General features: G+C 41.6%; 2 protein-coding genes across 7 annotated transcripts in view; one reads left to right on the top strand and one right to left on the bottom strand.

Annotated features, from left to right (window-relative positions):
* Positions 1–6,047, top strand: part of TMEM255A (transmembrane protein 255A) — a 26,851-nt gene extending 20,804 nt beyond the window's left edge. For 5 of the 6 annotated variants that reach the window (XM_067005139.1, XM_048070566.2, XM_067005136.1 and 2 more), the window contains one exon: positions 3,290–6,047. In XM_067005139.1, the coding sequence (XP_066861240.1) occupies positions 3,290–3,448 (159 nt within the window). In that variant the 3' untranslated portion in view covers positions 3,449–6,047. Of the gene's footprint in view, positions 1–1,320; positions 1,397–3,289 lie in introns of all 6 variants that reach the window. The other variant, XM_067005137.1, reaches the window with a different exon arrangement.
* ZBTB33 (zinc finger and BTB domain containing 33) lies at positions 4,737–12,903 on the bottom strand. The gene is made up of 2 exons (XM_067005135.1): positions 12,750–12,903; positions 4,737–11,968 (listed from the first exon to the last, which is right to left on the bottom strand). Exon 2 carries the CDS (start codon positions 11,964–11,966, stop codon positions 9,927–9,929), a length of 2,040 nt encoding a protein of 679 aa, XP_066861236.1. The 5' UTR covers positions 11,967–11,968; positions 12,750–12,903; the 3' UTR covers positions 4,737–9,926.

The following is a 12,903-nucleotide window of genomic DNA, read 5'->3' as shown; positions in this document are numbered from 1 at the left end:
AGAACACCAGGCCTTTCTTACTATCCACTGCTCCTTGGCAGCACTCTCTCTGACTAAGACAAGGTTTTCCTGAAAGCTTCTCCTTAAGGAGAAGGCAACAGGACGTGCTGCCTGCTTCCCCTGTCATTCACCAGCAGAGGCCACATTAAAAATAGGCATTGCCTCTGGCATCTGTGATGCTCTGAGGATAGAGGCAAAGCAAGATGTTCTGGTGATAGTTTTTATTAGGCCAGCTGCTGTGCCCGAGAGAAACAGATGAGCTTTTGAAAATGAGCTCTCTGAGCTCCTGGTATACCAACTGAAAACCTCTTCTGTTTTTCCGACATACTTCAGCTGTTCTAAGAGCAGTCCCTGCAAACACCACTGCTGCTGCAATCCCTGTCTCTTCTGAGTTATGGACCTGTGATTTCACTTGAACCTTGCTGTCAGCATCAGTTTTCATTTGTAGAAATGTCCATATCTGCTTCAACATCAGTTCTTCCTTCAGGTGGATATTACCAGAGTGGTGATGTTAATTTAACATCATACATTTTCTTGGCAACCATCATGGCTGGAGACTTTTTTTAATTAACAAGAGCTCAATTTCTTAGACGTCAGCTAAGAGATGTGGTCTGCAGTAGCCACAATCTCCCCCATCAGACCCATGCACTAAATGTGCCTTGCATCCAAACCTTTCTGTTTTTACTGCTAGTGCCACTGGACAACACTGTTGTTGGAATTTCTTAGAGATATTTGAACATCAGAAATTCTAGGACTTATGTATACAGATTCGTGACTTATTTTTTGAGATTAGCACAACCTGGGACAGTCAGCAGTGTTGTATAACTTTTTCCTGTTACAGAAATGCCAACCTCAGCATATACCTAAACAAGCTCTTCTGTGAAGTCCATTTGCCAGACACTCAGCTGATAATAAGCACTGTTTAACTCTGTGCTTGTCTGTGCTGCTACTGCACCAGCAGTGAGCTCAGCATGGGTTGATTTGCCCTGCTTTTCAACTAAAAGTACTGCTGGGGCTCTCCTAGCATTTACATCTCAGCCAGCAGATGAAAGCCCTTGTTTCTCACTGCTGTGATACCACAGGTGTTGGCTTAGGAGCTGGCCAACAAAAGCTGGTTGTAAATTAAGGTAATCTAAATTTAAAATAGCCAAGTCTTGCTTTCAGACGCAGTTCTAAGTGTGATCCTTTCTTGTCCTCGAGGAAATGTGAGAGCCTGTGTGAAAGCATTAGCTGAGGGCTCTGGTTGTGTAGTCTCTTTATCTTTTCTGATCTGAGCAGTGTCTTTACCACACTGATACCTTCTCCCCTGCTGTTCTGTAGCATATGGAGCATGCCCAACCTTGCTCCTCAAGGCCCTCTCGAAGGCTGCAAAAATTCTGGTGCTAAAATTGGCAAGGTCAGTACTTCCCACTCTAAGTGACCTCTTTCCCAAGGAAAAGAAAAGAAAAAAATGCCACTCCAAAGTCTGTAAGGAAATTTGTGTCCCCGCAGCATCTTTGCTTTTCCACACAATGTAAGATAGCAGAACTGGCGCTCTGGTTTTTGCCGATGGATGTTGGCAGTTACTAGTACTCACCATGGGAAGGGACATCCCCCAGGAGGGCGGGCTCTTCATGGTGACAAAGTCTTTGCGATATGCTGAGACAGGAACTGGGCAGGAGGAAGCTGTTCTGGTGGGGGTGGCAGCCTGTATGTTATTCTTCCCTTTGCATGGTCTGGTGGCCAGGGGACAATTAGCTGAGCACATCTCAGTCCTGCAACGTTTTGCCTTCTGCAAGAGGATGCAGATGAATGGTTCATTTCACCGCAGCAGCAGCAGCATGTTCTGCCTCTTATCCCCTTTCGAAAGAGAGGTATTAGTGCTGGCTTCGTTAATAAAACCGGGCTGCTGCCTGAAGCTGGAGCAAGCCAGGCCGGCTCTGCAGCTGCAACAAAGGCAGCTCTCCTCAAAGCCTTGGGCTGTTGCCAGGCAGCAGCACTCAGATGCTTTGTTGTGTTTGAAACCCAAGGCTGCCTTTGCTCAACGGTGTCCGTGCTGTGCTGCTGCAGCAGTGTCTTTCCAAATAAGTGGTTCTGCAGGCTCGGGGTTGCCACTGATGGGGGCTGCTGTGTTATTTAAAATGAGAATGAGCTGTATGGCTTTCTGTGGCCACCTAGATGACCAAGCTGGGCTTTCATGGGTTATATATCCAATCAATAAACTGTCACAGGTCAGTTTTAGATAAGTGATTTAGTAAGTAAGCATTAAAAAAAAAAGCTGTTTGAAAACAATTTACTATCTCCACAGTCAGTCATCCTTGCCCCGACCAGGATAAAATCTGACCTTGAACGTTGTCTGCAGCTCAGTCTTGCAGGGTGTGAGTGCCCTGCTCCAGTGCTGATCCCTCAGCAGTGCCATACAAATCCTCTCCTGGCACACGTTTTGTCATGCTGGCTCTGGGTGAGCAGTGCCTGCCCGCAGCCCATGGGATGAGCCAGCCTGAGGGTGCTTGCTGCTCAGTGCCAAAGCAGGAACACTTTTCAGAAACGCAGTGTGCTGATAGCATGACCCTGTCCCTTCCCCAGGCTGCCCTACGAGTGCCTCCTTAGGATGGGCCAGGTGGCCAAATGGTAACACAAGGTGCAGCTTGGGAATATGATTGCCAGGGATAAAGATACCAGTGTATTGGTGGCCCAGGAGCCGGTGTAAGTGACAGTATTTCATTACCTATTCAGAGTTAATTTGTCTGGCCTATTTGTGGACAGAACGCAGCATGTTCACAGGTCTCTCACAGTGCCAACGTCATATGACTTTAGGCTTAAGGTATTTTTGATAACAAAGGTATTTTGGAGAGCAGAAGTTAATTTTCAGGCACGCACAAATTTTCTGTGTAAAACCTTTTGAAGCTTTGTACTTACTGAAGGATTTCACTATCTTATTGCCATTGTTTTTCTTTTGGTTGCTTTTTTCTTTTTTAATTAGTGATAAAAGTAGTACAAGAAGAAATGATCTCTAGCCTCTTTGTTGCCACTCACTGATGTATGAAACCCAAGATGTGAAAGAGATTAATCAGTTTTCAGTTGGCCAGGCTATGTGAAACGCAAGCAGGTACGCAGCAGAAGTGATGAGAGAGAAATTCTTAAATGCCTCCTTGAGTGCAACGAGTTATTTGAATGCTTCCTTGTGTGTACACATGCTTTGCAGAATTGAGTCTTGAAATATTAATCTTACACTGCTCGGTAATGAAATCTTATTTTACCATTGTCCTTTATTTAGAAATGTTACAGCTTTCTCGCTTTTTTCCTGCAGCATTCCAGCGTGTTTCCAGCCTCCACTCCTTCTGGCCTCTCCGACGACCCCCAGTCAGTGTCACCTTCTCCCAGCTATATGTGGTCTTCCAATGCACCGCCTCGTTACTCCCCGCCGTATTTTCCACCTTTTGAAAAGCCACCACCTTATACGCCATAAAGAATGTGGGAGAGAAGAAATACTTGCCATTGAAATAATTGTGAACATTTTGTATTTATATTTTACTGTGGGAGGTAGCAGGAGGATAGAAACAGAAGATAACTGCAAATATGACTAGTTGATCAGACTGTTATTTCATGCAAAACTTATTTCAGAGGTTTATCAGTGGGGTGTGAGGAAGGGGATATACTGCGGATGTTTTGCAGTGGTGGTGAGTAGCAGGGGACCTAAATTCCAGCCTCCTCATTTTCCAGTGAGGTTCATATAGTCATTGGTTTTTAATAAAGTGTCACGACACGTATGTTAGATTCTGGTCTGCCTTACTCCATCTTGAGCCAAGCCGAAGTAAGAGTAGCCAGGACCAACAGTTGCCCAAGAATATCTATCTGTTCAAGGTGAGTGTGCTTGCAGACAGCTCAGCTTGATGCTTGTTTTGTTTGGTCTTTGGTCTCCAGTTGTTGGGATTTTGTGGGGCCACAGAACCTAGCTCACGTCACTTGTTGATTACAGTCTGTGTAATGGAAATCCTCGTGAGGAGCCACGACAGCGTCTCTTAACACTAAAACTAAAGAATAGAGATAACTTCATAGGGTATTTTCATATGTGTCTAGCAGAACAACTGGAATATTGCTTTTTTGACAGGAAAAACTTTAATAAGCTTTATTAGCTGGTTTATTTTGGGTTACTTCTTAAGATAAAAGGTGAAATGCAGTTGTTTGTCTCTGAATTCTGTATATGTAATGCTGAAATCAAACAGTTCGGGTGGTTGCACTGCCTAAATCTTCCTTGTATTCCTAAAAAGAGCATCAGGAACTATCCACAAGTCACTGAAACAATGCAGTGAAAACTTTTTTTTTTGCCTTCTGTTTGGTTGGGAATTTTTTTTACGCTTCTAATTTTAACTTTTTTAACGGGTTGAATCAGCACCCTGAATAAGCACCGTTTTAGTAGCTGTATTACAGGCTGCACATAAGGAATTTCCACTACTAGTTCTCCAAGATGTAAGTCTCACATGGATAAAATTCAACACCATGTAATATAGGGTGAAGCTGATAGGAATTTACAATTATTGTCGTGACTTTCATTTAATCTTCAGCTGATGACTGTGCTGATTGATCTAGATTCCAACAGATTTTGCATGCATCCTGCATAACAAAAGAAGGTCAGCTTTGTTATGTGATACAATAATGTCCTGTAAAGTGTGGTTCTACTCCAGGAAGTGACTTCAGATGACAGCTTTTAGATCTGAGCTGCTCAACCTGAGCATTCTCAACTGCTTGCTTCAGAGGTAAAAAAAAAAAAAAAAAAAAAAAGGTATTGACATTTTATTCCTTATTTCCTAAAGATTTGATTTCCTTTGCACCAAACTGTTGATCCTATTCTTAAGTGGTCTACATGACCTTCAATTTGATGCAGACAGAAAGGTACCAGAAAGCTAAATCTGGCATGCAGAATCTGGAAGTGGTATACATGCTAGGGAAAGAAAACAACAGCTAGAATTTAAACTGTAGCATCTCTCTGCTCTTAAGCTAAACAAATTGAAATACTGTCAAAATGGAAAATAAATGCTGAAGTCCCTGATCTCACTTTTCAAAGTATACCCACACTTTATAATGCTGTTTTTACTACTATGCATTTGCAAAGCCTTTAGCTCGGCTGTGTGTTAACCTTATCATTCCACTGTCAAACTCTAGTCAATATATCAGTAAGTTAAAGGATGACACCTTTTATCCAGAAGCAAGCATGTACCTTTTCTCCAGCAACAAAGAAAAATAAATAGCTGGAGAAAGCAATACAGCTCTTGGGATTTAAAGCAGTAGTGTATGCAGAACATTTCCTGGTGACATTTTGTTTTACTGAGATCGTTGAAGTGCAGCTCCTGTAAATTTGCATATTGAAAATAAATTTGCATACTAGGGCTTCATCCATTTTATATTACGTTTTTGTGAACGAAATATTGTTAAAGAGATTCGTGTGCAATTTCCAAATAGGCAGTACCTCTGATAAAACTCCCCACAAACCTAGAATTTGAAGGATACATACATTTAATATCAGAAAACTTTTTATTGCTGCATCCTTGAAATGGAAGCTAACAGTCCTGTCCCACTTTCAACAAACATACTATACCATTTGTGCCTGTCTACCAAATAGGGCTAGAAGGACTAGGGGACACTATAGGACAGGACTAAGAAAACTCATGAGGGGAGCACAACTTAGTGGCAGAGAAACAGTAAGGAAATGATGGTGTCATTGGTTTCGACTTGACAGATATACTAAACTTAGGAAATTATCCAAATTCTTGTTTTTTAAGGAACTCTAAGGAATATTTAAGCAAAAATTACATTGCTGCTTTAAATTCACTGTAAAAGGATAAGGCCATTGTCACATTTATAAAAAAAAAAAAAAAAAAATTACCAGTTGGATTTTTCTGTTGAACTACCCACTACCTTCTGCTTGAGTAAAACTGTTTAATGTAACTGCAACATTCTGCACTGTATTCATTATTTCTTATGCGAACGTAAAATTGTGACTCATATGTACCCTTTTATTACTTTACCAAAGTTAAATAAAATTGTGTGATTTTTGTAAACATTTATAACTTGCATTTTACGCTTTAGCAATGGTCCTGTTTCACAAGCACCTTTAATGCTAGTTGAGGAATTTGGTTTAACAGCATGCATTTAAGAACAAACAAAAACACAAAACAACAGGATTTGCTGTACTGGGAAATGGGTGGTTCTACCAGGAGTAGGCAGAGATTTGTTTTATTATTAAGTTCTGTTTTGTTAAGCCTCAGATGTCCCCACACATCATAGTTTTGCAGCCCTACCCACATAACGGTGCACGTTGATTTCAGTCACTGTAAAGTCATTGCTGCTGAACTTCTGCTTAACATGGGTGAATAATCCATCCAGTTAAGAGTTTCATGTACTTTTGTGTTTATTGTATTTGGGCCTAATTCTTTCCTGATCATGCCAACTGCTATTTGATGTTAACAGAAGTAAGTGGAAGACCTGTGCCAAGTAGATAAAGACATCTAAACTATCATTTTTATATATTACTCATTGAATTGTATCCCTTATCTGTGCTAAGCTCAACTGAAGTCAGTAATTTTCTCAATGTTAGCCACCGTTCCACAGCAATCTGACTATTCCATATGATAACCAGTTAAGAATAGAAGACCTAACGCTGAGCTAGCTGAAATGCATTGTGCTGGTCACTATATATATTTTTCTTGATTTCTAGGTCATTTGCAACCACATTAGTAGTTGGACAGAGTACTCTACTGGTCTGAAGGGTAAGCATATATAACAAAATTCAGCTTAAAAATATGCAGAGGAGTGTTTCAGCTAAAATGCTTTCTTGGAAAGTGCTCAATCAAAGGAAAAACAGAAAAAAACAACAAAGAAAACCTCAAATAAAAATAAAAACAACAAAAACAACCTCTAGGGAGAGTTTCCTGCTATTCTTATAGACCTGGAGAAGAATGTTACAAACTATTAGCCATTGAACATGTTAGATTGCAGAAGCTGATTTGTGATCGAAAAGAAACATGCTACACATCTCTGGAATTAAACTTTTTATTTTTTGACATAGAAAGCTCAAAGACCTAATATCAAGTATTGATTAATGAAAAGTAGAACACAACTTTAAAAAGTATGTTAAAGAAAGACTATACAAGTATATACATTACAGATCTAGCAAAAATTATTGATTTTTCACATGGAACAGTTCATAGGTAACAGGTGTAGAACTCAAATGTTCAATGTATATAGTTGTCAGCTTCTGCATCTTTTTATAAGCTGCATGCCTTAACAGTACAAAATAAATAAGCAGGTGATTTTTTCTTGTTTTTTATTTTATTCATATACTGGAATGCTATGGGATGAATCTCCAAAGAAACCATACAATGAGGATGCAACCACCATCATTACATTTTGCAGCAGATCCGTTAATGTTTTTATATGTGTATAAATGACTGAGGTTTGCTAGCACTCTGTTGAAATTGTTAATTTTTATATAAATGCTTTTTCAGATTCCAACTTTTTCGCTCATTACCCCAAAGCCAATTTCTTAATATTTACATAAGTTTTTTCATTAAGTTAAAGTGGAAGCTAAATGTTTAAAAACAAACGAACAAATATAAGTGCAATAGCCAGGAATCTAAATATAAAAGCTCATGACCCCATAAAGTTTAAAGAGGATCTAACATGTTTCCAAATCAATAAATATTGGAAGTAAAATTAAAAAACGCTTTATGTGACCTCTGGACTTTGGATATCAAAAATCACTTCCAAGGAAAACTGAAGACCCTGAGACACATGCAAGCACGAGTCTTCTAGCAAAAATACAGTTACAAAGCCCTAATTTTCCAGTTTTCCTCCAAAGAGAGACCTTTAGTAGGCACAGTTTAATTTAAGGTTTAAATATATCAGCAGCAAATATTGATAGCCATTATTTTTTGTTATTACTGAACGCACACTTTGCAGTGTATCCTTAATTCTCTATGTGTCATGTCAACTACAGAACCATCGCATTTTTTATGACCAAAAGTTCATGAAATTTCTACACAGCACGCAGCCAGCTACGTCAGGCAATCAATACTTACTCCTTGTGAGGATTACATGTGGCTGCTGCAATACTATCTCAGACTACATCCAACCTGTAACATTTGAAAGCATATTCCGTTATACTCAAAGGCATTTGCAACATGATCTGGGAAATAACCACGTATATAATTTTTGGCCTACAAAACAGAAGTGCTGAGTATTACACGTAGAAAGTAAACATTCTCCTCTTTCTCCCATCGTTATGCATTTCTGGTACCCTTTTTTATAGCTCCAGTTGTATTTGAACCATTTACCAGTTAAGTATCTTTCTGTCAGGAAGGTTCATATACAACTGGAACCTTCATAACATGCCTAAAATCTTTGAAAGTCGTAGGACCAAGACGCTTACTTGAAACAGGAGAAGAAAAACTTTTAGCTGTAATTTAAGCAATGAAAGGTTACAATAACTAACTAGCACTACGCACAACAATCTCGCTCAGTCAGTCATTGCTAGAATTTCTGTGCAGTTTTCGTATTACCATTTACAGAAATTCAAGAAGTCACTAAATCTGACATGCTAAACTATGGTAAACAGTTGTTTTTCTCAGATCTACTGTTTCCTGTTCAGGTTGGACTTCTTGGATCATCTCCTGAGTCTAAAAATGTACCAATTGCAAGGAGAAAAAACAGGGCAATATAATAAACTTGAAACTGAAAACAGATGACAACTAGGCAGCTGTAGAGGAATTATACTGTGGACTATGAGGGATGAGGGGTATTTTTTGATTGTTGGTTCATCATTATTACATGGTTACATTCCTTCTATAAATGGGAGAAGGAAAAAAAAAAAAATTCCTGTTTCACTTAAAAATCTAGCCAAATAGACATACAAGATCCTCAGCAGTCTCAGTCCTAAGCTGACGCAGCACTTGGGTTATTTCTCAGTTTTAAGAAGCAAATTTCAAAGCCTTCAGCTAGCAAAAAAAAAAAAATATCATAAGGATTACTTTTTTTTTTTTATATACCAGATTGAAACCTTTCTCCATGAAGAGCAAAAAACAGCACTTTATTCCAAACTACTGGTATCTTCTGTAATAAGAAAACCTAACAATATTCCTCAAGATTTGAAAGGGCAAAATTATCTTCCTAAGCATTCCAAGTTTCCTCGCTACGGATCACTGACTTTTTTCCCTGTTACAAAGAGTAAATTATAATGGTCCAGACACTGAATACTCTGCTCACCATACTGCCAAACACAAATATAAAGTTTGTTCAAGTTAGCCCAGACTGGCTAACGTGTTGGCAAGAATACTTGCATGAAGACAGATGATTCATATTGCTTATAAAAGCAAAATGAAGATGCTAGTTCAAAAATACACTACTCCAAACTCTGGACCCTTGCAGTAATGCATTGCTCAGAAAAAATAAAATGAGTTGTGGGATTAATTTTTTAAATGGTTCCACATTCAAGAGACTATGATGAATATTTTTACTGTTTTCTTGATTAATGTTTAAACACAGTTCAGCATTAAAGTGCTACCATGAAAGAAAGGGTTTACATAAGAAGTGTGGGTACAGGAAATACATCGATTACTTTACAAATGACTTTAGATCTCTAGTTCTTTAGAATAAACTGTACCTTTTTCAAGTTACGAATCCCCACAGTTTGATCAAAATTAACATACTAGCAAACACTGCTAGCTCCTTGGAAATGTCGTAATCTGTATTCAAGTAAACTTTCAGATGAATTGCTTCCACAAATTGCTTGCAGCTACTAACGATCCATCTAAGTACTACCATTTGATGACTTGGTAGAACAAGTTAACTTGTTTTCACTTTAACAATTTGTTCTGCAATTATTTTAACAGTTCATTTAAAACAGCTGCAGTGTTTCCGCACTGAAGCCCTTTTCCAGCATTTAATGCATTTCAGTAAGATTCTGGTATTACAAACTCAAATTCAGTGCTACCCTCTGATTGATTTTGTTTAAAAATTGCTTCGTTTGCCTGCGGAATGAAAATATCATCCCAGGTCATTTGTTTGGCTGGAGGATTTGATGTTGTTCCTTCGGTGCTCTCTTTTCCTGTGTCAACACGATAAACAATTCCATTCTCATTTAATACCGGTATACTGCTTGAACGATCAGTAATGTATGCATACTGTCTGATCTGCAACGACCTGCAAGGGTGCAATCGGTAAAGCTTGGTGTCTCCAGAAGGGTCTTGGCTATGGACCGATCTTACGTGTGAGGCCATGATTTGGTAGTTGATGAAAGACTTGCCACACGTCAAGCACTGGTACCTCCGCTCGCCGGTGTGGTGGATTTCATGCTTTGTACGGTATTCTGCGAGAGGGAAAACCTTATCACAGTATCGGCACGGATACTTCTTCTCCCAGGAATGAACGTTAAAATGTCTCCGTAAACTCGTCAGACACACATAGGATCTCTTACATACAATGCAGATGTAGTAGACCCTTCCATCCACTATCAGCTCGTAGTGGTCGTCGTGCTTAACTTTCATGCGTTTCCTGCCTGGAGAATCATCACCAGATGTTTTGGGCGTTTCATTACGCTTGGCTTCTCCTTCCTCGGGATCATCCTTTACGGGAATGACTATGTCATAGGTGTCCTCACCAATGTTTGCATAGACCTTACAGCCTGTGGATAAGCCTTCTATTTCAGTGGCTGTATCTAATGTTATGATTTTCTGCCCTTCTGCCACATGTTTTGGTGCAATGCCTGCACTGAATTCCCTGTTGTTTCCAGTAAGGACATCTGAGATTTTTATTTTAAATTCTCCAGGCTTAGAAGATGGCTCTTGTGAAAACGTAACAACCTGTTTTTTCTGTACACCTGATCCTTCAGAGGCTGTGGCCTTGGACGCAGCAGGCTGCTGAACCAAAGAGCTATTGCTGACTGAACCAGGACTAGAGGAGCTAATGACATCGTCGTCATCTTCAACCACCTCTTCTACATCATCAACAGCAGTCGTTTCTGTTTCAGCTGAAGAACTGTTGTTAGATGGCTTCTGGTTCTCCTCAACCAAATTAATCGTAGGGGTCACATGTGTTTGATGTGAGGAGCTGACACTGGGTGGTGTGTTAACTGGAGGCCGATTTAGCAAAATAATCTCAGGTGTCAAATGCTGCGGTGTCCCAGAGATGAGGGATTCCGCACTTGATTGTGTTTGGTTTGGATGCAGCTGGTTAGCAGAGGAAGAGAGTTTTTGAGTTGCTGTGGGGCTAGTCAATAGTGGGGAGCCACCACTGCTGCATGATTTTTGGTCAGAAACTCCAGCTGCATTTGGGCAAGGTTGGTTGTGGGTTGCAGCACTTGTATCTTTAGTACATTCTTTTGGAGGAATGATCTCAGAGCAAAAAATGACATCATCGTCATCATCTGAGTCGCTCACTGTTATTTTTGCAGTCTCATATGATATGCCATGCAAGGAGAACGATTCAGTTATAACCGGCATCCCCCCCAATACATCCCCACCCTCTTGCCTGATTGCAGGTACTTGTGTTTCAGCATCCTTTTGAGTGGGGGTAGACGTTGAAGTTTCTGAAGCAGCATCTTTGACCTCGTTTGACGTGCTTTTTCCTTCAGAAGGTGGTATGCACAGATCGGCTATGAATTTAATGCCCAACAGTTGCCCTGATTTAATCAATTCGTCAAGTAAGTCAGATCGGACAGAGATTATTTTGGAACTATACATATAGTTAAGTATTTCCGCAAAGATTTCGGCTCTTACAAAGCTCAGTTCAACCACTTGCCCTGCCACCGAGAAAAGCTGGTGAAAGTATGTGCTTGAGGCAGAAAGAATGTTTCTGTGAGCTCGAAATTTCCGGTCCTCCACGATGACAGTAACATCACAAAAAAGTCCGTGGCCACGTTGTTCGTTCAAAGACTGAAGGAGCGCACTAGAATACTGCGTGTCTGTTGCAGAGATCAGTTTTTCCCCCTCCATTCCTAAAAAGAGAAAGCAAGAGGTATCAAATAAGCAAAACCACGGATTTATGGCTTTAATGGTGTGACAGTGTCCCACATTTGCAGTTTAATAATTTTGAAAAACCAAATCTCGGCATGAGATACTAAGCATAAGCTTAATGCTACAGCACTCTGCGAATTTGTTTTTTTTTTTTTTTTTATCTGTCCCTTTGCCTCCCGTGCAAGGTACGTGCAGAGCTGAATATACCCTCTGTTCTTATCTCCTAGAGAGGAAAAAACCTGCTGGTCTAATTCAATAGCAAATAGGGTAAGTTTGAAAACCAGGATGCCGTATGGGTGTTCCTCAAAGGGTCTAAGCGTTAACAGAGGTTTGTTTTCAGTTGTGGAATATTTCCACCAGTATTTAGGAGAGGCTCGGCAGCGTGTTTAGGGCCCGGCCACCAGGACCCGTGCATACCTGCCCCGGCGCCGCTGGAAACGCTGCGGCTACCTCCCTTCCCTGCCCAGGAAGAGAAACAGCCCCGCTCCCCGGGCATCTGCAGGGCCGTTCCGGGGAGGCGAGGCAGCAAAAGGGGGAGCGGGGCGCCCCGAGGGGCCGGGCAGCCCCCGGGAGGAGCTCCCCGGCCGCGGCTGGACGCGGAGCCAGCGCCCGGAGGCCCCCGGGGGCGGCGGGCCGCGCTGACAGGCGGCGGGCCCGGGCCCAGGCCCGCAGCTCCGGAGCGGCCCGGCCCTGCCCGGGGGAGCGGCGGCGGGGAGCGGGGGGCGGCGGGGGACGGGGGAGGGTGGCGAGGGTCCGCGTTACCTGCGCTCCGGCCGCCCTTCCCCTCACGAACGGCCGCCGCCGCTCCTCGGGCTCGGGCTCGGGCTCGCGCTCGGGCTCAGGCTCGGCTCCGCTCGCGCGCCGCCCCCGCCGCGCCGCCGCCAGGGGGCGCTGCGCCGCGCTGCCCTCCCCCGCC

Source organism: Anser cygnoides, chromosome 13 (genome assembly GCF_040182565.1).
Source record: "Anser cygnoides isolate HZ-2024a breed goose chromosome 13, Taihu_goose_T2T_genome, whole genome shotgun sequence".
Classification (NCBI taxonomy): Eukaryota; Metazoa; Chordata; class Aves; order Anseriformes; family Anatidae; genus Anser; species Anser cygnoides.
This window is presented reverse-complemented; position numbering and strand designations above follow the sequence as displayed.

What these genes read in the sequence shown, in the direction of transcription:
- ZBTB33 (XM_067005135.1), bottom strand. Translation starts at nt 11,966, where the DNA reads ATGGAGGGGGAAAAACTGATCTCTGCAACAGACACGCAGTATTCTAGT.